The sequence below is a fragment of the Mastomys coucha genome, unplaced genomic scaffold, assembly GCF_008632895.1.
Source record: "Mastomys coucha isolate ucsf_1 unplaced genomic scaffold, UCSF_Mcou_1 pScaffold1, whole genome shotgun sequence".
Classification (NCBI taxonomy): domain Eukaryota; kingdom Metazoa; phylum Chordata; class Mammalia; order Rodentia; family Muridae; genus Mastomys; species Mastomys coucha.
The window spans coordinates 92,209,414-92,236,245 of NW_022196891.1; the positions used below are offsets into that span (position 1 = coordinate 92,209,414).

Genomic DNA, 26,832 nt, shown 5'->3' on the forward strand with positions numbered 1-26,832 from the left:
TAGTCTGACTACCCAACTAGAATCCTGCAATCCAGTGCATCAACATGCAGCAACATTGCTTGGAGAAGGACAAGGAGTGCTAGAAGGTATGTTAGGTAGGGGAGGGTAGAAATCTAAGAAATCCTTTGTCTGAAGGGAGGGCAAGTAAAGCTTCCATAGAATCAGGAAACTTAAATCCAGGGTTGAAGAGGGAACATTGGAAAAAAGCCACGTGCCATAGAGTATCTATATTATCTTTATGGTATTGAAAATTGCTGTGACCCAACTAACTAAGAAAATATGGATGGTCACAGGAAAAATGATACAAATTCTGTGGATTTTGCTGGGAAATGAGTGTAAAAGAGAGATGGTAGGATAGCAGATGGTCCAGACGTGTGAAAAGGCTATTAGTGTCCTATTCGTGTCCTGCTCACTTTTAACATGCAGCACAGATTCCACTGTGACTATCTTTAAAGGTGTCTTGGATTTGTGTTATTTCCTGCTTTGCTGAAAATCATACTCCCGTAAACTCAGGCGTACACAGTGGCTTCCTACCACACTTAACACTTGAAAATAAAGAAATCAGAAAGGAGAAATTTGACCCTGCCCAGACGCAGCCAAGATGACACACACAGTTAAAAGTGAAGGAGGAAAGGCAACAACCCAGGAGAGGGACTGGCCTAGCCAAGACGCAACAGGGAGGGGATAAGCCAGCATCCCCCACCCACTCCGGACAGGGAGCAGGGGAGGAGAGCCAGTATCCCCCACCCCTGCGCAGGGCGGAGGAGCGCGTCCCGCGCCGGGCCGCCTCCTGCACCGAGCGCATCTCCGGAGCGGTACACAAGAATGCAGGTCCACAGGGGAGCGCGCGCGGGGCTCCTGCTGCCATGGGGCTGGGTAGCTCTCTGCCTGATAAGTCTGCTGCGTGAGTATTAACAGCTGAAGGCCAAGGGGGCAGGCTATGGGCCGGGAGGAGGGAAGACCCCGGCCACTGACCTCACCTGGGAATCCTGCGCTGGAACTAGGTGTGAGCTTACTCTGGTAGTGCTGGGGATGCCAGCTCCTCTGCGCGTGGCTGAAGGTGCAAAGCTCAAAGTTGGAGCTAGAATGCAGACAGAAGGAAGGAAAAGTTCTGTAACTCTCCTTAATTGAGGAAGCAAGGGCCCAGAGTAGTCCAGAGAAGGGTCCAGGCACCCATTGTTCACAGAACATGGACATAAAGAATTTGTGAGGGTAGCCATTCCCAATAAGGGCCAAGAGACCTTCAAGGAGGACTGAGTGACGTTGCTAGTGGAGGAGTCTGGAATAAAGAACAGGCAGAGGGAAAAAAAAGGACAATTTTAAATTTCAGATTAGAAAGCTAGAGTCGCCCCTGCAGAAACCATGCAGATGCTAGTAGGGAGGTGGTTTGGTGTACACACCAAGTCCTTCTGCTCACCAGCCCTCCCTGTGCATAAACATACATTCATTGCTAATTGGAATTTTCTTGCTCTGCTTCCCTTCAGATTCTAAAGCTAGTGGACAGGCCAAGACACCTTCTGATGCCCACGCATATTCTTACTTCTTAAGCTCTTCCCCTCTTAGGTTGGCAAAAAAAGTATTATTCACTCAGTCTATAGCAAACTTTATTGCATTGGAGGGTGTTGTTCTTCATCCCATCTCATGTCCTTAGAGGTTTTTCAGTGTTGTGAATTACTCATTTTGTTTTTAACCCTTGGGGCTCCTAAATCTCCATTGTATATCTTAAAGGTCACTCACCATGGCTCTGTAGAGTGACCTGGATCTACCCACAAGCCCTCTTTGCTCCCAGTCTTCAGTGTCATTGCCTTTGGGTCTGCCCCCAACGAGAGCTGGCAGAGGAGAAGTTGAATTAGGTTCTGGGTTCACCTAATTGGCAGCCCTGAACATGTCCATTTAGATGGAGTAAAACTTGCTTAGACTAAAATTCCCAGAATGATGCTACACTGTGCACAGGTAGGTAACAATGGGCTGGAGTCCTCATCTGATGCTCTACACTTATTCTTTTAGTTACTGAGCTCAGCATTGACCCAAACTGGGTGGAGTGCTGTCTTTCCTTATTTCCTCAGCTGGCCAGTGTCAGCCTTGTCTTGGGCTGAATGGGCCAGGGTGGAGAGAGCATAAAAACCTCGGCAAACCTTGGGGAAATATGCTGAAGATATCAGTGTCTCAGCTTTAGGGTAAAGGGCAGGGCAGGGGCCACCATTCCTAACCCAGCTAGACTTCATAAGCCAGCCAAGGCTCTGTACTTTCTCCAAGAACTTCCTAGGATTTGTGTTGAGATTCTTTTGTTTGTTAATGCTATTACTTTCTGTCCTGGAATAAGTTGTAAGATAAATTAAACCAATGAATTATGTAATTTAAAATGTCCACCGTTGACAACTGCGCTATTATTACTGGGAAAGTTGGTATAGGATGGAAAGTCATTCTGAAAATACAGTTCTCTTCTGTCCCATGAGAAGGTAGTGTGAACACCTACTAGACAACCACAAGTGTCACTTTTTCAGGGGCAAGAAAGATCAGTGACCAGAGTCTGGGTTGTGGCTGGGGACCACCAGGCAACACTTTCATGCTCCAGCTGACCTAAAAGTCTTTCAGGTAACTAAGAACCCTTTTACCTGGGTATCCTTCCCCAGGGCCCCTCTTTTCCCTTACTCCAACACTACCTCCAGCTCCTACTCACATTGCTTTTCTTCCTTTGGATTCTTTGAATCGGATGATCCACAACCATACCCTGCCTGGGGCTGCATGTAAGAAGGGAAAAAGAAAAGGGAAAATACTTTTATCAGATATTTTCACTGCTACATGATAAAGAGGAGTAAGAGTTTGGGGACTGCCAAGTAATTCAGTGCCTTAAAGGTCTAGACCAGGCTTCCCAACCTTAGCAAATGTTCTTCATCTTGGGCAGCACTCCTGCCTGGCTGATAAGCAGGCAAGAGCCTAGGCCTCTCCTCTATCCCTTTGGCTCCATCATCTTGGGCCTGTTCATTTGAGTTGCCCTTACTGCTTTCCTTTCCTGAGCTGTCTTTGTCTCCAAAAGCCCAAGTCAAGGAGTGCCAAATTGTAGCAGATAAAGATGAGGACAAAATCATGGGAAAAAAAATAAGCAAAAGAAGCACTTGGGAGACAGGCAGGCGGATTTCTGAGTTCAAGGCCAGCCTGGTCTACAGAGTGAGTTCCAGGACAGCTAGGGCTACACAGAGAAACCCTGTCTCAAAACACCAAAAAATAATGATGATGATGATGGTGATGATGATGATGGTGATGATGATGATGATGATGATGATGATGATGATGATGATGATGATGATGATGATGATGATAGTAAGCAAAAGGGGAACATATTCCACTGTTTATGACCTTGCCTGATTTCCTTTGGATTTCTGGCCTGAGGACCTAAGCTTACTTTCAGGGTTCCCCAGCTCCAGGCTCCAGTACTTGGGTTTCCTTCTTTCATTGACTTTGATTTATCTGACTAAATGTCCTATATTGTGACAAATTAAAAATATGAAGGCATGGAAAAAGACCACAAATTCATCTCTAAAAGAAATGTTCATAGTGGCCAGGACAGAACATAATGATTATGTTGGCTAAAAAAATAAAAACATAGTGTCTTTAAATTTGCTATCAAGTGTCCTGGCTGTGCTACAGGGAGACTGGTGCATGCATCTTGGGGTAGGGTAGGGTAGAGATCCAAACAAATTGGAAGGCCTGGCAAGGTACTTTCCTGGACCTACACTTGGGATGGGCAGGGAATGAATCATTTCCCTAATGATGCAAAGGAAAAGGCCTCCTGGCTTAACTGGGAAGTCTGCTGCTTCCTGGAGTGGAAAATAAAAGCAAGCCCCTTAGAAAAGTGGTTATCTCTAGGCAGTCTACTCCATTGCTTAAGAAAATGTGTAAATGGTTCTTTGGGTAAGAAATCTCAGAACATTAGACAAGTTCTCAATATTCAAGGATAGGCAGGAGGCAGGGTGGCTAAGTGGGAAGTAGAGTCTTATATTGGGGTGGGTCAAGAGATGAAGACAGAAGGACTCCAGAATCCAAGGAAGCTTTAAAGGAGATTTCCTATAGAATAGCTTTATTAGCGCAGCATTAACTAACATTTCATGGTATGCTACTGTCTCTTCTGGTTACCCTGAAATTTCATTCCATGCTTTTAAATCTTTGGCAAAAATTGTCTACAAATAGCAGGTTTGCCAGAGAAGAACTCAGGGAGACTGAAGAAAATGGTGCTTTGGTGTCTGACCTTCAGAAATGATTGTAGTGACCAAGGCACTAAGCTGCCATCCAGAAATGAGTGGCACCAGAAAAATGAAAGAAATGAAAGTAGAAGAAATGTAGGCCTCCTAAGGATCTACAGAAGTGAAGGGATGAAGACAAGCTATTTGAATATAATGGGAAAATCTCAATGTAGTGTGGATGCTCAGGCCAGTTTAGCTGACAACTCTGCCTTACTTCTGAAATTAAGGAAATCTGTCAAGTCCTTTGTTCTGGTACAACAATGGCTCAAACTTGTGGTACAGAACAGGTGTGAAGAGTCTCTAATAAGATTTTTTTGAATGCTCACTTACCTACTAATGAGCTCATCCCACTTAAAAAAATCAAACTGCAGTTAGTTCTCTTCCTGTATCACTGTGAAATTAGCCTTTTTCTAACTTCTTATCATTGTCCTATTTCTATTATTTGGATTGTCCCAAGTTTCATGAAAATCCCTAAAGACCTGTCTAATCAGCCTCAGTCCTAGAGATATTCGTGTAAATCACCGCAATGCTAAGGCCTAAAGAAGGAAAGGAGTGCTACTTGACATTTCTAATGATAGTATTTTATGTTATTTTGTGTTTTCTTCAGAACTTTGTAAGATCCTTTGCACGTTTCTGGTGCTTAAGGAAAAAAATGCACATTAAGGAAAGTGAAATTAGTCTCCAAGAGGGCTATTTATAAACTTTTCTTATGAAAGGCAAGACAGAAAGCATCCCAGGCTTGGGATCTGGATGTGGCTTCTGATGCATATGACTTTGTATGACTTTATGACACTTGAAAATATAGATGACATGCTTGACTGACTGACCAAACAATATCAACTCCAATACAGAACTTGTTTTAGGAGCTATAGTTGCTAACTCTTGATTGGGATGAAATAAAATCAGGTCTTTTGCAATGTGACTTGGATTCTAGAATTTTCCTCATTATATGGAGATAATTAGATATCTTTACACAGCCACTCCCTAATGCAATAAGTTTCCTCTTTAAACAGAACATTAGGGCCAGCAAGATGACTCAGTGGGTAAAAGTGTTTGTCATGCAAGTTTGAGGACCTGAGTTTGATCCCCAGAACCCAAATGGTAGGAGAAAAATGACTGTGAATTGTCCTCTGACCTCTGTGTGTACTGTGGTATATCCTTGTCTGCATTCATCTCATTCTTTTTCTCCCTCTCTTCCTCCACTCTCTCTTTATCACACATAATAATAATAATAATAATAATAATAATAATAAATAGTAATAAATAATAATAAACCATAGAGTATCAGAATAAGAGTAAAATGCTGGGGCTGGAAAGAGTTGCTCTTCTGAAGGTCCTGAGTTCAATTCCCAGCAACCACATGGTGGCTCACAACCATCCATAGCGAGATCTGACTCCCTCTTCTGGAGTGTCTGAAGGCAGCTACAGTATACTTACATATAATAAATAAATAAATAAATATTTAAAAATAAAAGAGTAGAATGCTATAGGTGGTAAGTGTGAGTAGTACTACTGCTCAACTCTGTTGTCTGTCCTAGAGCTGCAGGATCTGTCAAGCATCCTGAATAAAATGCATGTATGTTAAAAAAAAAAAAAGTCTTGACATTCAAGAAAATTTATAACTGAAGTAAGGAGAAAGTCAGTTAAACCTCCCCTGAGGAAGCAACTTGTGGGACTTTGTGCCAGATGAGTGATAGAGATAAGTTCTGCTCTGCAAAAGCAGAAGGAAGAGCCCTTTCATAACTGATAGTCAAAGACCAGACAGTCTGACTACTTTGTATTTCCTCACCTTCTTTGTTCCTCAGAACAACCAGAAGGCAGGGCCTACTTTGATTTCATTTTACTGGAGAAGTTTAAAAGTTCTCAATTGCCTTGGAGCCACACAGCTAGAACACAGGAGAGAAGCACTTGGAGCATCTATGTGCAAAGCTTGGCCTCTTTGTCTCTGGGCAGTTCTACCTTCAAATTGAGTAGTCCAGTGGCTCACCTCTCAGGGGATGTGACTTCACGATAGATATATTCAGAATGTTGTACTGGTTAGGGGCTGGCTGAGGACATGATCAGAAAATATCATCAGAAAAGAAATATAACTAGCCTGGTGTGGTTGTGCACCCCAGTAATCTCAGCACTCAGGAATCTTAGGCATTGCAAACAGGAGTACAGCACCATCCTTAGCTAAAGTGGGTTGCATAAAGTGTCATGTAGCCTGGGCTACATGGCACTTCTCTAAAATAAAAACAAAAAACAACAACAACAACAAAACACACACACAAACTCTCAAACTAAATAGAAATCTGAAAAAAATAGACCAAGTATATATGGAAAATTGGTTATTTAAGTAATAAAAAGTAACCTATTTAATCTTTTAGAATATGTAATCTTTTTACCAAAACTGGACAAAACTGGAATATATATTCTACATATAAAAATATATATTATAAAAACTGGAATAAAAAATATAAATCTCCAATTTACTAATATTAAGTAAATTTTTTTTCAAAATGTATTACACAAGCCTTTGCTTCTTCAGAGGACTTACCCAAAGGAGTTTAACTTTCATGATTCAAGTGTATGTTTCTCATTTTGAAGTTTCAGTTTCTTAGTTTTCAGCTGCTGCTTCTCCCTATATACTTCTAACTTTCAACTTTGACTGGAATATCAGTATAACCAGGCTTATATTCACATTTACTATGTGAATACAGTATTGATATTGTATTACCTAAGTAAGTACCTGCAAGGTCAGTGTGTGAATTTCACTACAAAAATTCTTGGTGTTACATCTGTTGGTGTCCTAAAATCCTCATTTAATAACTTGCCAATAGCTTGTCTCCTGTCTTGTTCCAAGTTTGTTAAGTGAAGATTGACAAGAAAGTTAGAAAGATGACTTAGTGCTCGAGAGCACTTGCTGTTATTGAAGAGGATGCAGGCAGGCTCAGCCTCCAGTTGGCAGTTTACAATCTTCTGTAACTCTATCTTCCAGGGGATCCAACTTTTTCTTCTGGTCCCCTTTGGCACATATAAGGTAGACATACATCAAAGCTACTAGAATAACTAGGTTAAGTAGAGTCTTCAAGGTAGCACAGGACAGACTAGTAACTAAATTCAGGAGCAGGATTTTACTTAGTTCTGAGTTAATCTATCTTTCATGAGGCATGAGAGAGGTGCTCTTCCTCATGTCCATGTGGAATGGCAGAAAGGTTTCCTTCTTTGATTTTCAGCATCTGAAAGGCTTTCAGGGAGTGTAGGCTTCTCTTATTCCCTTCTAGCATGGGAATCAGAAATTTGGAGAAAGAAGGCCAGTGTTTGATGGTTTAAGGTAGTGGATATAGGTAGAAAGAGAGAACAAAAGACACATTGCCAGCCTTCGTTATAGTGCATTAGTTCTGCAAAAGAGCCCTAGAGGCTAAGTAAGGCCCAGGGATGCATCAGAGAAGGACCTAGGCTGCAGTTTATAAGCCAGGAGTGGCTCCTGACTTAAGGCTATAGTAGTCCCTCATGGTAAGCCAGTTCTTATTTAGCTCTTCACTTAACCTTGCTTTTCTGTCCCTCTTCTTTGTTCTGTTCCTGTAGCCTCACAAGCTTTGCTGCTTACTCTAGGTTTGGAGCTATACATCTGTCTTGGGTCCTCTTTTCAATTGCAATCTGGCCAAAGAGTGGGAGGGATGAGGCTGCTACAGCTGGGAGCCCATCCCCAGTGGGTCTATGGCTGGCTTGGATCTGGAGTTGATTCACTGTTCTGGAACAGGCACCTCTGTCTTTAGAACTTGCAGTGGGTCTCTCTTCACATCTGGAAAAGTTCAAAATTGTTTGTCTGGGTGAAGGAGGCCCCTTGGGGGAGGGGTTCAAAAGCATGACATCATCTCAGCCTGGCCTGGTTTCCTTTGGGGTTGAGCCAACCTAGACCAGATGGGATTCCCAGGAATTGACGTGTTTGAGTAGAACAAGGAGGGTGTGGACAGAAAGAAGCATTTCAAAGGGGGAATTCAAGGGATATCTTAGAATGGTACATTGAGAATATGATTCCTTTAATTCAGTGTCTGGATGCTACCACCACTTGCCCTTATAATAAATTCATGTCTTAGGGTCAGATTGGTGGGGTCCTGTCTTAAGAGAGAAGTAGCTTAAGTTGGCTTCTCTATCTAAACTAAATAGGAATACACATATATCCTACTGTCCACAAGGCTTTGAGATCCTTAACAACTACCAAGTCAGCAAGACCTACATTCTTTGCTGCTTGCCCAAATGATCTATATTCTTCCCCTGAACAACAACTTGGTGACATAGGTTTTTCATTTTTAGAATGAAGATAGTAATATTACTTTTTCCCCTATTTACCTGACACATAATAAAACATGATTTCTGTGGTCATTATTAATACAGCCTACTTGCTACTGGTTAGGAAGATGGTAAAGGTGGGAGATAGAACCCTGGATAGCACCTATAGAAAATATTCTTGGCCTTGAGTTAGCTAGAAGTTAAAATTCTAACTTCCCTCTAGATATTGATGGCAATAGCAATCAGTCTACATTGTTGTTGACCTTGGGTAATGGAAAAAATACAGAGCTAGATTTCAATCAGGAAAATTTAGTGATACACTTCAGATGTCCTTGCAAATGGTATTACAGTTGACAGCTGTGGAGTCTAAGTCAGTTCCTGAACAATTCACAAAGGGGCCTATATCCTCTTGTATGCTTGAACTTCACATTTGTAGCTGAGGCCAACTTGTAAACTAAACAGCTCATCCTGATACCTTAAACATACACCTTCCCAGTCACTAAGAAAACTAACTTTGAATCTGGAACTTTAACATTTTTGGATTTCAGTCTTAAGTGACTGGTCAGGACAAGATAGAACTTGGCCCCAGTTTGCGGTCCTTCCCTTCTTCCTGCCCACAACTCTGGCCTCAGTCTACTTCTTTCTTCTTCTTTCTACTAATAAGTCTGGCCCCATCCCACTTCCCTTACTTTATTTTTTTTTTAAGATTTATTTATTATATGTAAGAACACTGTAGCTGTCTTCAGACAAACCAGAAGAAGGCATCAGATCCCATTACAGATGGTTGTGAGCCACCATGTGGTTGCTGGGATTTGAACTCAAGACCTTTGGAAGAGCAGTCAGTGCTCTTAACCGCTGAGCCATCTCTCCAGCCCCACTTTACTTTCTTCCTTCACATGATTCAGACCCTCAGTGTGGAGGATTTGGCGTGTACACATGGGACACTAGTATACCCATATGCTAACCCTTCTCCATTCAAACAGTTACTCCTGGACCTTGGAAGTACACATTGTGGTACTAAAGTTCGCCCCTAGAAGGACAGGCCATCACAGGTTAATGCAGGTCTGAATGTGAGCAAAGAGCCATTGGAGCAAGGTGTATGAAGACTTGTAGTCTCCAAAGTGTGATCTAGAGTCATCCTGGTTTGACCAAACAGGAAGTAAAACAGGATTTGGGACACATAAGGTACGAGGTCAAGGTTCTCCTTCCTAAGTCTAAGGATATATAGAAGAATGTGCAAGGACATTCATAAGGGTATTCAGAGAATGCATAGATCAAGAATCATTCCAATTTAGTAGTTTGATTTCCTGACAATTCATGTAAAAATAGACAAACAATCTATATTTAAGGATTAAACTGAGGTATGCATGCTTGAAAATATGTGAGTCTGGCAAAGCTCTCTGTCCTCCTTCTATGAGACAGAATGAGAAACCAGTCCCATCAAGGTGAATTCCAGCTTAGAACCTCCTGAAAGAAATCTCCAGGTTGCTCACTGCAGTTGAGTTCCTCATTTAAAGAAAAGGACAATGGGTTTGAAGGTCATGAGGTTTGTAAATGAGCAAGACTGAAGATGAAAAATTATGCAAGGGGATTTTCATAGAGAAAGTATGAATCCAGATTATTTTTGATAATTAATAGAATTTGAGCAAAAAAGAAATGTAAAATGGAGCTAGGAACATAGCCTTTCTCACATTTTCAATCCTTGTAATGTTTATATAGGTAATATTTTGCATCTTGGTATTTTGCTAAACACATTACAAACATTGACTTTTATTTCTGGGTTGCTACAGTTTTTAATTATTTGTGACATTCCTGTGTTTATAAATGTTCAGTATATTTCATTAGGGAAAGCCTAGTCATAGGAAACTAGTTTGATGTCTAGGAATATATTATTAATGTTTCTCCATTATCATGGACAGCAGGGATGTTCCAGTCAGATTCACCTAAAGTCATGAAATTGAATTAGGTGTTTTCATGAGGCTCCAGGAAGGTCAGGTTCTAACTTGTCCTTATTTCCCTGTAACCTCTGGGTTCACAGATCTAAATAACTTGACTTTTGTTGCAACGGAGACATCTACCCAAGGAATATCTCCATCAGTTCCTACAAACGAGTCCATTGAGGAAAATATCACATCTAGCATCCCTGGAAGTACCAGCCACTACTTGTTCTATCAGGACAGCAGTAAGACCACAGCAGCCATCTCAGGTAACCAGAAGTACTCAGCTAGTATAGCCTGTTCCCCCACCACAGATGGGGGTCATACAAACCAATGACTCAAGAAATGGTATTTTTAAATAAGTTCTAAATGGCCTTCTCTGTGTTGGAAACATTTGTAGGCCATAGATTACAAGTGGGTCCAGAATAGGACTGCTTCTCATACTAATGCTAAGTTCAGCTGGTATACATAAGGATCAGATTGGATTCCATTGATGGATGTCTCTGTTCTCTTCTAAGTGGCAAAAGATGGGTCTGGGTTCAAACAAACTAAAGGCCTTCTGTAGGATAAAACTTTCAGTTTCATAATTGGAGTGCACCTCAGCTACATTATAGATCTTGCATGGCCAATCTGATACATGCAAGGCCTCATGCATCTCAGGTTAGCTACAAATAAGGTCCAATATATTTGTGATGATAATATCCTGTTACAATGTTAATAAAATGGTGGACACCCTTGTTTTATATTATAGCTATGGTTCTAACTGCTGGCTTGAAATGAACTGGGCCAGTGTTAAGATATAAAGTAACTGTAACCTCACCAAATTCCTGTTTCTGTGCAGAAATCCACAAAATGAGATTGTGTGTTTCTGAGTGCATGGTGCAGATACATATATACTGTTTTGGTGTATTCCAGAGACTACGGTCAACTTTACAGCTACCTCTGGGATCCCTTCAGGCTCTGGAACTCCATACACCTTTTCACAACCACAGACTTCTCCAACTGTCATACTGTCTACTACTTCTGACAGTATTTCCACTTCAGAGAAGACCTGGAAGCCCAGCCTGCCATCTATAAATATTTCTGATTATTCACCTACGAATATCAGCTTTGAGATGACATCACCCACTGAGCCATATTCTTACACATCATCTTCCGCCCCGAGTGCCATTAAGGTGGGTGAGTTGGGCCCCAAATGGCAGATTATGCCTCACTGCTCATAAAAGCATGAGATTTAGGTATCTTGGAGTCAACACGGAATATGTATTTTATATTGCTAGAAAGGCAAGTGAGTAGGAAAATGGGGAGGAGAGGGTGGAGTCCAGTGAGAAGTCTATCTGTGCTTTAGGTTTTGCATTTTAGGGAGATTCTTAGAGATCCTTCTAGTTCTCTAATTCTTCAGAGGCACCATTTCCCTTTGGGAATATTTATATCTGTCTCCTGTCTACTGGGATTTCCTTTCTTAAAATATTTAGGGCAAAGTATTTCTCATATATGTAAGGGCTCAGTGGCTGTCCCAGGCCAGACTGGCAGTGAAGATGTCATCTGCCGAATTGAGAACTGGACACATAGGGGTGGTTAGTTCAGTCCAACTTTCTTGGGCTTGAGCCTGTGGCAATCACCAGCTTTCAATCTGAAGGACAGAAATTAGAGCATATGGCCTACAGACAGCCACAGAAGCCTAGTTTTGTTGTTGTTGTGTTGTTGTTGTTTTTTAAAGAGGTAGCAGATAAATGGAAAGACACTTAGGGGCCAAGAGAAAAACAGGTGTCACCAACAGCTGCCTGGACACTCCATTGTCTGTGTGTAATTGACTGAGGAGAAAAACAAAACAATTTCCTCTTTTCCCCTTTAAGCATCACCTAAAACAGGGGTTTCCAAGATAAGCAAATAGCCTCTTGCTTAAGGTCTAGATTTTTTAACAAAAGGCTTAATTCTCTCATGGGAGAAGTTTATGAGATGGGAACAAACAATGTAACTACACTCTGAGTGCCCTTATCTGAAAATCTTTGGTCCAGAATTTTTATTTCAGAATACTTAATTCGATTTTGGAATAAATAATGAGATATCTTGAGGATAAGACCCAAATCAAAATGTAGAACTTGTCTGTGCTTCATATATACCATATGTACATAATTTAAAGGTAATTTTATATCATACTTTTCAATAATTTTATACACTCAAAAGTCTGTAGAGTGTATCTCCCACTTGCAGCACCACATTAGAGATTTCAAAGATTTAGATTCTCAAACACTTTATATTCTGAATTTTTTGATTAAGGATGCTCAATTTTTATTTCAAATGTCACTGAGCATGTCTGAAATCACAACTAAAGGCAGGACAATTATGAGTTGAGGCCAGCACAGGTTACATAGCTACATTGTGAATTCTGGTCTACCCTGAGCTATAGAATAAGAACTGTCTCAAAAAAAGAAGTAAATAAATAAATAACAGAAATCTCTAGGCCTCTGACAAGCTTTAAATTTCCTTTTTCCTAAACTTTTCAAGAGAATATCTTGTCAGAAATGAGGTGGGGAAGAAGTGACGGGCAAGGATGATTTCATATTCACTTTGTTTTTCTTTTACTATAGGGAGAAATCAAATGTTCAGGAATCCGAGAAGTGAGGTTGGCTCATGGCATCTGTCTGGAACTAAGTGAAGCATCTAGTTGTGTAAGTTGGCCTTGGTCTTCCTCCCACACACCCCAACCCCTCTGAAACCCTGATGCTACCCTGGAGTGGCCTCCTCTGAATAAGGAATCTGGGAGCTTAGCATAGTCAGGCTATTTCTGATATTGAACCTTGGATTTGGGTAGTCAGGGGCCCCATCTAGTGAGCAAGAGGGGAAAAACAATTTAAAATAAATTTTGTTGTTATTTGATGTCAGATTTAACCTTGCTTTTATATAGAGAAAGTCCTTTTTGTTGCCCAGATATGAACCATTCAACTAAAATGTAACTCAAAAGAGTTATATGTAACTCTTTAGTGCACACTGAATTTATTTTTGTGTTTAATCAAGTTTTTATATGACCTGGTACTTCAGAGGTATTTTATTTGTCCATTTTAATTTGTTGTGTTTTTATATTACAGTACTTTTACTATCCAATGAGCCAGATCTTTTCTAATTAGACCACAAAAGTATGGTTCGTAACTCTTTTTAAAAAGAAAATATTAAAAAGTCACACAAATTTGAATTGGAACTTGTCTGAAATCCTCGAGGTTTTTTCTAGTCTTATTATGTGTCTTTTATCATTTTTTAAAATTTAAAATGTTTCCCTATTTGTTCCCACTCCCCTTCAACATATTTTTTTTCTTTTGAGTAGGAATGGAACCTAAGATCTTGTACATACTAGGCAATTGTTTGCTGCTGAGGCCCCAACACTGTTTACTAGAAGTTTGATGGATTTTAAACAAGGATATCCTAACATATAAAATTTGCTATCATATAGATATTAAAAAATTATTGGAGTCTAATATTTATCTTTAGTTTGTGCCCTTCTTGAACCTGTTAATTCTAGGAGTTTCTGGGTTGGTTCTTTTTCATTTTTAAAGTGAACTACCAAGGTATCTGCTATGATGTGTTATTTTTCTCATTTTTTAAAAACAATAGTGATTTTTATTTCATTTTCTTGTCAGACTGCATTGGTGAGAATGCATATGGCATGGTGTGTATTTTGTGTGTTACAATAAATCCTGTTTCCTGACAGTAACAGGGCTCTCGAGAAAAATGAATGTGAAAGAAAAAGTGCTGTTTTCTTTTACAGTAAAATGTCTTCTTACAAATTGGGAATGCAGTGAATGCAAAGTTGTAGGTAACAGCTGGCTACATGGTTTAGACAGACTTTAGGCTGTAGGGAACATGCCTCATTTATTTTGGCTATTCAAATAACTGGTTTCTTACCTACAGCTATCAGGTGGATACCTCTGACTTACAAATCTTTTTAAACTACATATTAAAAGGATCCTTTAACTTAGAGCATTTAAAAGTGGCAGAAATCATAGATACATGTTTTTAGAATAACTCAGTGCAGTTTTCAAAAACATTTAGGGTAAATATAAATAGGCAAAGTACAAGCAACAGTTAATGTGTGCCCGATGCCAATTTCTAACCTTACTGGTTAAAGATAAAGACAAAATAATCCCATCATTTTTATTTTGCCTATCCTAATGGTGTATTCTTTCATTTGTGTGTGTGTGTGTGTGTGTGTGTGTGTGCGTGTGTGTGTGCATGTGCGTGTGTGTGTGCTAGTTCTTTGTACTCAGTAGAGACAACTGCAGAGTATTTTTCCTATCTGTCTGCTGTCCTCAGGATCATATATAACTAGCGTCATCATCTAAGATAAGTGCTACTCTCTTTCTACCTGTGGCCTATGCTGTCAGTCTGCTTCATTCCTGACCAGAGAACTCTATGTGTATTCCTTTGAGATCGGTGGAGGATCTATGATTAGGGTCTGGTAGAGCAGCCTCCCCCAACTTACACATGAGCCAATAACAAGACTTCCACACTTCACTAAGTCTACCACTACAGAACACATGTGAAGTGTTATTATCCTCTGGAGTTTCCATCGATGAACATCCCATTTCTTCCTCAGAGCTCTTCCTCCCAAGGCCCAAGCAGCCCTCCTGGGGTAATTTTTCTCTGGATCCAGAATTTCTAACCATGGCTTCCAGTGTTTCAAGATTCCCTTCCTTGAGTCCTGCTAGTCTAATAGTCTATTGCAAAGGGTACAGTGCCTCCTAGCTGCCATAGGTTGCATGTCTGCTTGGTGTCAGAGGGCTTTTAAGAACTGGCTTTCCTGGTGCAGAGGTTCTCAACATGTGGGTCACGACCCCTTTGGGATCAAAGGATTCTTTCATGGGGGTTGCCTGAGACAACTGGAAAACACAGATATTTGTATTAGGATTCATAACCATAGCAAAATTACAGTTGTGAAGTAGTAACATTTTATGATTGGGGCTTATCACAACATGAGGGACTATACTAAAGAACCACAGCACTGAGAAGGTTAAGAACCACTGTACTAGTGGGGGACTCAGGCCCTACCTACACCCCAAATTAGGAAAGGATTTGGTTTTTTCATATTAACACATCATGGAGAACTCATTTGATACTGATACCTACCTAGTACAAGTTTCAACATAACTGTGCATGTGGTTTTCAGCTTTCCTAGTCCTCATTTTGCAAGGTGAGCACCAAGGTGCTAGCTCTCCCTGTATGGACCACTTAGATCTTTTCATATAAACATTCTGTAACACTAACTCCCCATTAACTCTCCCATTCTGCATTCTTTGCTTCTGAGCATCTTATACATGTTAAGGAATAGCATGTTTTCAAGCATGTTGCTTAATCTCAAAGTTCTTTTGAGCAGAGCATCATGTCTCCCTAGGTCTAATTTCCATTCTTTCCACTTTACTATCTACTAATTTAGTGTTTGTGGTCAAGATTCTCAAGACTATTTCTAAAACGTAAGATTACTTTATTTTCTTATATCATAGTCATATGTGCAGGGGAATTCACCAACATTGTTAATTGTGGCAAAATACCCACAACATGAAAAGTACTACCCTTACAATTTCTAATTAAAGCTGAGTAATGTTGAACATCAACACTACACCTTGCAGCCAGTCTCTATAGAACTCTATGTATCTTCCTATGACATGGTTCCCCATCCCCAGGCAACTACTGCTCTCCTGTCTATCTCCATGAACTTGGTTATCCTAGATATTGATATGAGTAGATTATAACATAAATTACTTCTTGACTAAGTCTGAATAATATTCCATTATGTATGTGTACTTCATTCTGTCTGTCCACTCATTCATTAGTAGACACTTGTTTTTCCATGTTTGCTATTGTGAGTAAAGTGGCTATGAACACATATGGACATGTTTTATGACACCCTAATATAAACTTTTGAGGTAAAAAGCTGTATAGTTGCTAAATAATATGCTAAATCTATTTTAGAAGAACTACTATATTTTTCTTTTGTTTGCATTCTTGAGATTGATCCAAGTTGTTGTATATTCTAAGCAAGTTCTCTTGTAATATATACTCCAGTCCATCTTACTGGTTTTTAAAATAGTGGCTGTACTATTTAATATTTCTGCAAACATTATACAAGGGCTCAAGTTCCACTGCATCTTTATTAGCACCTACTTACCTCTACTCTGTTTTAAATACATAGTCAACCTAATGGATGTGAATAGTTATCTCATTATGGTTAAGTTTACATTTCCCTGGTGCTTAGTGATATTGAAAATCTTTTCCTGTGCTCCTTGGCATCTGTATCACTGGAGAAATATCAATTCAAGTTCTTTACTACAAGCATAATTTTTGGAACTACAGTATTTATTTAGTGTCATGTCTGTTATATTTACTATTTGTATCCATACAACTCACAAAGATGAAACTGGGTCGTTTGGTTACCTTTTCAAAGTTCATATCTACTCAGCTCACATTGCCTCACTTATACATTATACTAACTTCCTTTGAGGCAGACTGTTTCCAACCTCTGATCACATAGCCTCTGCCTCCTTGCCCTCTACCCAAGCACTAAATGTCAGTTTCCATACAAAATACGTCAGTTACATATGGAGGAAGACTGTCTGTTGGAAAGAAAGATTTGGATACAATTGAATGTCTTCTGCTTAGTCATTACCCATTTGTTTAACCTGTAACAACAATCCCTTAACTATTCCAGTCTCTTCAATGAAGATATGGGTTTTGCCTGCACTGCCAAATTTAATACAGCAATGTATATAAAATTACTTTGAAATATGTGGCAGCAGGGTGTCTTAGGTAAGGTTTCTTATTGTCATGATAAACACCATGACCAAAAGCAAGTCGAGGAGAAAAGGGTTGAAAGTCAAGGCAGATCGTGCAGAGTCCATGGAGGAGTGCTGCTTACTGGTTTGCTTGCTCCTAGCTTGCTTAGCCTGCTTTATTACACAATCCAGGGGCCACCACATTCCCAGACATGGTACTACCTACAATGGGTTGGGCTCTCCATATCAATCACTCGTTAAGAAAATGCACTACAGACTTGGCTACAGAAAAATCTTCTGGGGTCATCTTTTCAATTGAGGGTCCCTCTTCCCAAATAATTTTAAACTTGTGTCAAGTTGACAAAAAACAAACAAACAAACAAAAACCTATTCAGAACACAATGGGGGACAATTGATCCTAGAAATTGAGCATTGTTAAATATCTCAAAGATCCTTTATAAATATGCCTGTACCCTCTTCTCCACCCCAATATTTGATGTGCTTCTTTAATATGGTAAGAACATTTAATATGGTAACATTGCAGAATTTGAGGATGCCCCTCTAGAAAGGTTAGTAATATTTTTTTGAAAGTAACATGTGTACACAAAAGTAGTTAGAAACTTTTAAATGTGATTCTCACAAACAAAATGGTGATTCTGTGGCTTCTTCCTGCCCACTCTCTCATGTGTTTGCCTGCAGTGTCTCTTGGGAGAGGATGTTTATCTTAAGCATCCGTAGAAGCATTGTGTTTTGTTCAGGATCCACCTGTTATTCTCCAGTGCAAACACAATTCATTGGGGCTGGTAGATCCCAGAGTGGGAAGCTGGTGACTGTTACTGCCTTGAATTTAATCCAACAAACTAATTGTACAGTGGAAGGATTCCAGGGAGAGGCCAACCAGTTGGGATGTTAGGCTCAACAACAAGTTTTTGAGTTCTTTTGCTTATTTTGTACAATAAAAAGTGTGGCATTGGTTCAAAATTACATAACTTGTACCATCACCCTCAATACATGGGCACTCAGGAGTCATACAATTTAGTCAGAGAGAAATGACAACAGTGAGACAGAAGATGATCACAGTTTGCATCCCTAAGCATTACATTGAGAACTATGATTATTAGGAATAATAGTAATGTCTGCTGTTTAATACCAATCACAATCCTTGTGTATTAAATATTTTATACATTACTGTAGTAGTCACCACATGATCAGTTTAGAGATGAGGAACCCAGAACAGACTAGTTGATGATGACTTGAAAAGATTCTAGAAAATTGGAGACCAAGCATTAATATCCAATTTGCCAAAGAGGTGACTCACTTCCTGGAGTTGAGTCTTGCAGGACATGAAGAAAAACAGAGATGGTAGGGTCTTTTCATCTTATTTTAGCTATAGTGGGGCTGGGCAGACTATCACACATGAGACTTGCTTCCATGCCCACCCAACCCCCCCCCGCAACAGCTTTACCTAAGCACAATGAATTATTTCTGCTAACACAATTTGAATGTGTCTTTGCCCTCTTTTGCAAACTTCAGTTCTTTGTTATATTTTTCCAAAGGTAACTAATCTTTGTGTTTCAGTTTCTTCATCTGTAAAAATAAAAAGAATAAAAGAATTACAATACTCACTTTCTTGACTAGTGGGAGGGCCAGATAAATAAAGATGTGAAAGGTACCTGAGATTGAGCATTAGCTATAGTAGTTTACATTTATTTTAACTGCCATATATCTATATATATAGACAAGAACATGTGAAATTCATAGCTTCTTCTCTTACCATCCACCTTATCCTCACATAAAGACAGACAAACACATAAACACACATACGCATTTTCTGACAGTTCATGATAGCAAGTCATTATCAGAGCTTGAATGGCTTTATATTGTCAAAGTACAGCTTCTTAGCACTGGAAAATGGCAGAAGGTTCCATTTTGTTTAGATTTTGTTTAAATTCTGTGGGAGACCTGCCCCTAGTCTTTTCAGGAAGCAAACATTTTAACCAAAGACTCATAAAGAACCCTGAGTCATTGTGTGTAGTCTCCCTCCTAACCTGAAGAGCATAGTGTTAGGGAGGGTGCTTTGCCAAAGTGGAGAGCTTATAAGGCCAGCCACGTCCTTCTGGCCTCACTCATACCCAGTTATTTTCCTACTGCTCTCTGTAATCCCTGAGGGCCTAAGGCCAATCTTGACTTTGTCTGGTACAGGCACAAAGAAGGTTTTCCTTCCTCAGATCTCAATAAAAGGAAAATACCCAGGCTCCCTTCCAACTGTAAAGACCTCTGGACTCTACTATGGGCAGCAGACCTGCCTCCAGACAGGAAGCCTTCTCCAAAAGGCTCAGGTCTGATGATGGTTATAACCTTCAGCAGTTTTCCCCTAACAGGAATGTTGTCATATCTATGAAGCATTTTCTCCTTTGACATCTACCATCAAAACTGGAGAATGTCTTGGTTCGGGTTGTGTGAGGGAGGCAATTTTGATAGGAGGCTCTACAGTAAGTTCTGGGCAATGGGAGAGCCCATTTCAAAGGATATAGTCAGGGCCTCCAACTCCTAAGACTTAGTTGCTAAAAATGATGGGGGCTTATCTCCTGAGTTCCTGAGACCTGCAGACCAATCAGCAACCTGAAGGAAGACCTGGAAATTTCATTAAATTGGTTTCTATGCTTTCAATATAAACAATATGCCATTGTGAGCAGGGATTGCTGATATAGTCTTGGGACAGTAAAAAGGAAGAAGCTTCAAGGAGATTGTGTAGTCAATACTCATTGGCTTTCTCCACTCCTCACCTTTTTTGGCTTTTTACTATCATTTAGAGCTGGTGTAACAATGAAGAAAATTATTTTTTGTTATTAATTGGCATTAAATAGTCACTATTGCATTAATTTGGTGTTAGTGGTGATTCTGAATTCGGTTTGAGCAGCATGCATATACAGGAAATTATTGAATAAGGAAATATTTCCTGATTGTATGTTTACATCTCATTTTTTTCTTACTGTATTATTGTACATAAGTCAGCACTGATGTTTTACATTGGAATTCTAGAAAGAAGGATTTCTTGTGGAGGGCATAATAATGTGACTTGAATCAGAATTATTACCAGAGACTCTAGATGAGATTCAGGGTTACTAGTAATTTCACCTCTTGGTTTCTTTTCTTTTCTTTTTTCTTCTTCCTTTTTTCTTTTCTGTCTTCCCAGGAGGAGTTTAAGAAGGAAAAGGGAGAAGATCTAATCCAAATACTGTGTAGAAAGGAGGAGGCTGATGCTGATGCTGGTGCTAGTGTCTGCTCCCTGCTTCTAGCCCAGTCTGAGGTTAGGCCTGAGTGTTTGCTGATGGTCTTGGCCAATAGCACAGGTAAGGTCCACTTAGAGGCTTTGGATTGAATAAGGCTAAAATTAAATGGGGCTCATGTTAGAAGATCCTGGTTGGAGTTCCTATACCTCAGCTTAAGAAACCACAGTTGCTGGGAAGAAAGGTCTAGCTGAAAAAGAACCACTTTGAATAAAAGAGCCTCTAGGACAACATGGGTGGATAGATCAATATGAGCTAGATTAGCTTCTAGATTTAACAACCCCTGTTTCTAATTCTAGAACTTTCCAGCAAACTCCAGCTTATGGAAAAGCGCCAGTCTGACTTGAGAAAGGTATGTTCACAAGATCATGCATCTTATGGGGAACACTGGATCAGGAGAGGAACTGGTGACCTTCAAGCGTCCCCCTCCTTTCTTTCTATCCTCTGACAGTCTTCATCAGGGGATTCCATCAAGGGATATGGAATGGTCTGGGCTTCTCACTAGAACTCCTTTTCCACATGTGACATGCTTCCATTTGTTTGTCTTTTCTTTAAGCTGGGGATCCAAAGCTTCAATAAACAAGATATTGGGAGCCACCAGAGCTATTCCCGAAAAACTCTTATTGCACTGGTCACCTCAGGAGTTCTACTGGCCATCTTAGGCACCACTGGTTATTTCCTGATGAACCGTCGCAGTTGGAGCCCTACAGGAGAAAGGCTGGTCAGTTTGGGGATACAGGGACAAGCAAATGAGAAAGACAAAGAACTTCTGGGGAGGCCCATAGATGTCATGAAAGGGAGAAGGAGAAGTATCATAAAAGACATTTTTGACATAGGGATATGCATGAATGAAGACATTGTATTTACAAAAGAGTAGGAACATCAATGCAGCAAATCTGTAGAAGGGTAAACTGGGGCAAACTCATCTGCTAGTCAATGTCACAACTGATGATTTATGTCATCTACTCATTTTCTTTCAGATAGTTTAGCTGGATAAGAGAGAATAGGCTGTTAAATTGGACATGCTTATTTGTAAACATATTAAATGGCCTGTAGGTGCCATTTTGCTCACAAACATGGGACATATGGAAGGGAAGTCTACTCTTAAAGTGTTCTGGGTAGGGGGGAGGGGAAAAGCTGAAGGTTGATTTTTGCCAATGACTGGTGTCTACTGGGGAGGCTCTTCTGCCCCTGAGACTGGTTTCTTATGGGGTTGGTTACTGAGCCACATTGACATGGTGTGGTGCCTCTCCTCTGTCCTTTCTCCTCTAGGAGCTGGAACCTTGATGGCTGTTGGGAAGAAAAGAGGCTGCACATGTAGCTGTACCTGCTCTGCCCCTACTCCTACTTCCTTTGTGCTCTCCTCATGGTACCTCACAACCCTGCTTATCAGATAATGCTACTTTATTTCTATACTGTCCAGGGTGAAGACCCTTATTACACGGAGAATGGTGGAGGCCAGGGCTATAGCTCAGGACCTGGGGCCTCCCCTGAGACTCAGGGAAAGGCCAATGTGACCCGAGGGGCTCAGGAGAACGGGACCGGCCAGGCCACTTCCAGAAACGGCCATTCAGCAAGACAACATGTGGTGGCTGACACAGAACTGTGATTTGGCTGGGTGGGCAAAACTGGGTGGTATCCAGGAAAGTGGCATCTCTGTCTCTGACTTCATGCTGCCTTCAGCTAATGTCCGACTTTCTCCTATAACATACACTTCTGAGACTGTTCCTGGGACTCTTCACCTTTGGAGAGGCAGATAAACTGCCCTCTGCACATTCAGCTTCCTGAATCCAATCTCTAACCTTTGGGTCAAGTTGTGGTTGGAAGAAGCCTATTACTAGAGGAGCTGCCCAAAAGGTTGGGGGCTATGTAACACTTGCCCTGGACCCTTTACTCCTCTCTTGCCTCTTCATGGGAACTCTCCAGAAGACTGGCTTTTCCAAGATACAACTTATTTCCAGGAAACTTTGCTTTCTTACTGCTTCTTCCCCTACTTTATGGAAACCAAGGTATTCACTGACATGTGCTCCCTTGCAAGGGTACAGCCAGAAAAGTGTTATTTTAAAATACATCCTTAAAAAAAATACATCCCTTATAACTTCAAGACACTGTGGATTTAGTCACCAACTTCTCTCTTGTTCACCTGTTCCTGAATGTCTGTCTACAGAGGCCAGGACAACTTTCTGTCTGGAGCTTGCTCAATGTTTTAGAGCAACAGCTCAATCTGACCCCTTGGGCCCACACAGAAATCTCATTGGTTCAACATATACAGGACAGTGGAACTAGACTTTGAACTGAGCCTCTGTTTTTTTGTTTTATTTTATTGCTGGGGTTTGAACCCAGAGCTTCACACATGTTGGGCAAATAAATGTGCTACCATTGAGCTATATCCCCAGCCCACTTCCCCCTTTTTACTTAGAGACAAGGTCTCATGTATGTGATCAGACTTGCTTTGAACTATATAGTCCAGGCAGACCTTAAACTTAAACTCTTGCTTTAGGCTTCCAAGTAGTTTGGATTATAGGCTTGAGCTACCAGGCCCAGCTGAGCTAAACCTCCTGACCTGAGCTCTTCAAAGGAATCCTCTTGCTCTGAGGCCATTGGCCTTCTCTAAACTACATGACTTCCCCCTCCCTTTGACTCCTGGGGGAGCTGTAGCCTCTGTCCCCTAGCAGATTCCTTTCTGTCTGTGCCTTTTCTAGTCCAAACCCCTTCACTATTTTATACCCCTTTGTGATGAGAGATTCAGGATATCTACAAAGACTATAAGCTTCCTCTCCTGGGGTTAAGGGGAGAACAGGGGTCCTGATTTTAATGATGGATAGGAACAAAACTTTCCAGAGATGAGAGGATTGGGTGGATTTTCTTCTGAATAAACGTGATGAGTGGGAATGATGTAATTAAAATGATGATGAAATCTTTGCTGTGGTCCTATAATGCTGAGTGTGCTAACTGACTGACTGGTTTCCATATCAGGTTTGGAAAGATTGTGTGGCAGTATGGGGGAGGTCAACCAAGGAGGAGACTGCCATAGTAGAGGGACACAGGTACCAGCCAGGATACCCAGAACTTGTGACTTTGTGAAAAGTTCCCTTCCATGTTGAGAGGCAGAGAGGCTGGAAGCTTTCCATAGTAGGGAGGAATCAAGTTGCAATCCTCTTTCAAAAAGGTGAAGCATGTTGGGTATTCAAAAACATCTTTCTGAGAAGAGAGGCATATAAGTGGCTGAATGCAAAATATATATATATTAAAAGGGAGGGAGGATTCATATTATCTGAGCATCCTCTAACCTAGCTCATAGCATAACCAGGAAGGACTATGGGAAGTCTATTCTGGATCTGGCTGCCAATCCCAGAATACAGCAGCCACATATAAGCACTTGCTCACACCAAATTCTAGGTGATCTGCCCTCATGCCACAGGAAGTGGAGGAGGGGTGCTGCTGGACTTTCAGAGGCCTCTAGAAACACCCCTAAATGCATAGGAGATCAGAGGCTAAACAAAAATTTATTCCTTCAGTTTTATCTTGTCAAAATCAGATACATCTTCAACCTGTTTATTTCTAGTTTTTGTCTAACTTCGCTAGTGGAAACTTCTCCCTAGGATTAAGAAACCTAAGGGACAAGGCTCGACCTTGCCCAAAATGTGGTGGTTGTTTGGGGTATCTGAAAAAGGCAAGATGGTGTTTGAACATAAAAGTCTAGTTACCCTCCATTTGATAACATGTTTTATAGTGAATGACCAGTTAGGGTTCTGGCCCTGGCTAGTGGTGTCTGGAAGTAATAAGTTCTGGGAATGGAGTCTTTGGAAACATTAGAGGGAGGAAAAAAAGCAGCCGGGCCTCAGAACCATTTTACTCTGAGTTTTCGAGGGTAAAGACTTTAGGGGAAAGGTGTGTATGTTCTGGGGATAGATGGAGTAGTGTCCATGATGGCTTAGAAGCTTACTCTAAAGGCCTCATTTGCTTCCTAAAACATCACTTTCAGATCAGGCCTAAAAATCATGATGCAGCAATGGCACCACCTGCTGGCCCTGCTGGGTTCCCACTGGTCAGCCTCAGTACTGGTATTTTGTGTTTGTTGGGTTTCTCTCTTGTGTCGGCCTACCCTTAACAATCTAGTCCAGTTTACTGCATTATTAACACACACACACACACACACGCATGCACACACACAAGCATAGAAAGGTAACAATGGAAAGGACTTTAAAGATACATTTAGTTCAACTCCCTGTGTACAGAAAACCCACACCAAAGATTTAGGAAGTTTATCTTGAATGTGAGGCTTCCTTTCATCTTAGCTTCCTGCTCTTCTGCAGAGGCCTCTAGGTTCCTTTAACTGGGTATCTTGATGCCAGTGGCATGTTTCAGAGTGAGTTTAGAACTACATTTTTGCATCATTTCACCACTGCATACTGTACAGGAGTCAAAAGCCTAGCAAGTCTTGAGCCTAGAACAAAAATCCTAGGAGGTTATGAAGCTCTACATTCATTATGGTTGTACACATGGACTCTTGCCAGATTTTCATATAAACAGATATATGACAATGTCCTTCATGTCTGGAGAAGTATACTACCCTCTTTCTGTCTCTTCTAAATAAATCAAACTTATGTCCCCCTTGTCATGGCATAAGCTCAGGGATAGGCTAACAATGTTTTTGCCATAGGATGCTCCTCATTTCCTTATAAACCTACTCATAGCCCAAGGATTTTCTATTGCAATTTAGCTATTCAACAAGTCTTATGAAGGACACTGTGTGGCTGCTGCTCTAAATACAGGATGAAGCAAACATTCAAAGAGCTCTAGAAGAGGAGAAAAATAGCAAGATGTTTTAGCTCAGTAAAAATACACATACATTTTCAGGTAATATTCAGAACTATGATAAGCTTCCTCTTCAATATGTTCCAAGACTCCTTGGTGGAGACTGAAACCTTAGCTAGTACTGAGGCCTGTAGACAATCACTGTGATATTTTAAGAATTGACTTGATAACCATGATAGCTACCAAAGGACAGAACACTATTTGAGGAATTGCCTCTATGATATTGGCCTGTAGACATGTCTATGTGTTTTTTCTTAATTGTTGACCAATGTAGGCAGTCCTGTGAGGTATAAGAAAGATAGCAGGATATGAACCTGAGAACAAGAGAGTAAGGAACATTTTCCCACAATCTCTGCTCCAGTTTTTGCCTCCAGGTTCCTGTCTTGAGCCCTTGCCCTAACTTCCCTTGATGAGTCAGGTAACCTCTCTCATCTCCAAGTTGAGTTTGGTCAGTGTTTGATCATATTAACAGAGATAAAACTAGAACAGCAATGAACTATGCTTTTCGTAGTTCTTTGTGGAACTTTTTGTAGGAGCCTCCATAATTTGGCTAGCCATTTTAGACACCACTGGCAAACAAATTAATGAAGATTTACATATGAAGTTAGTATTCAGTAAGCAAAAGACTGTCTGCTTTGTCTTCCCTGAGTATGTCTTACCAAAGATGAACACAACACAATACAATTCAGGGATGGCAGCATCATCAGATGAAGCAATCAGAACAGCCATTCAGCAGAGATGGACTTTGGCATTGTAAGGGTCTCAGACACAAAACTATAGGCCAGCAGTTATTCTAAGCTATAACTCATCTGAATGACACTGGCCTTGGTCAATCAATTCACTATCCTCTTAGCTTCATGGCTCTCCCACAGAAGAATTTCCTAAGTAACACTTGGTTCATGAATGGAACTGCTTGGACCTGCTTGAGCTTCTTTGTGGTCAACCCATGAGGCTTTGGAATCAGACAAGCCACAGATGGATTCAGCTCTGATATTAGCTATCTGACCTTGTATTGAATTTCAAATCCTCTTCACTTTCTATTTCCTCATTTGTGGAAAAAGGGGGAAAATAATATATAAAAAAGATGCTATGCCACAAATGACAGCCCCATGTCTTCAATAGGGTAGGGCAGAATCTCAGAAGTAATTAGCTCATTGGTCAAAGAAAATTCTTTAGTAACATTTGTTTAAAGAAAGCAGGAGAGAGACTGTAGAGATGGCTCAGTGGCTAAGGAAGCTTATTGTTCTTGTAGAGAATGGAAGTTCTGCTCCTAATACCCACAACAGATGGCTTACAGCTACCTGTAACTCCAGTTCTAGGGGATCTGCTGTCTGCTGCTCTCTAGACTCTGCAGGCATCAGCATAAGACATGTTATATATGAATTCATATAGGTGCACACAAACACATTAAATCTTTAAGAGGATAAGCAGCCAAGATTTTTTTCTGACCTCAGACTGAAAATAGCCTAGAGTGAAGACTTTGTTCAAAAGCTAAATTTCTTTGCAT

At 40.6% G+C, this 26,832-nt stretch overlaps 1 protein-coding gene across 2 annotated transcripts; it reads left to right on the top strand.

The window, feature by feature from the left end:
- Positions 1-649: 649 nt before the first annotated feature.
- On the top strand, positions 650-23,427 carry Cd34 (CD34 molecule). Of its 2 annotated transcripts, none has more exons than XM_031339766.1 (8): positions 650-904; positions 10,555-10,722; positions 11,369-11,628; positions 13,045-13,125; positions 20,414-20,570; positions 20,807-20,859; positions 21,064-21,228; positions 21,931-23,427. In XM_031339766.1, the coding sequence occupies exons 1-8, from the start codon at positions 826-828 to the stop codon at positions 22,114-22,116; spliced, it is 1,149 nt and encodes a 382-aa protein (XP_031195626.1). In that variant the 5' UTR covers positions 650-825; the 3' UTR covers positions 22,117-23,427. The 2 variants fall into 2 exon arrangements, with proteins under 2 accessions (XP_031195626.1, XP_031195636.1); XM_031339776.1 differs by having other exon boundaries at positions 21,780-22,073.
- Positions 23,428-26,832: the final 3,405 nt, after the last annotated feature.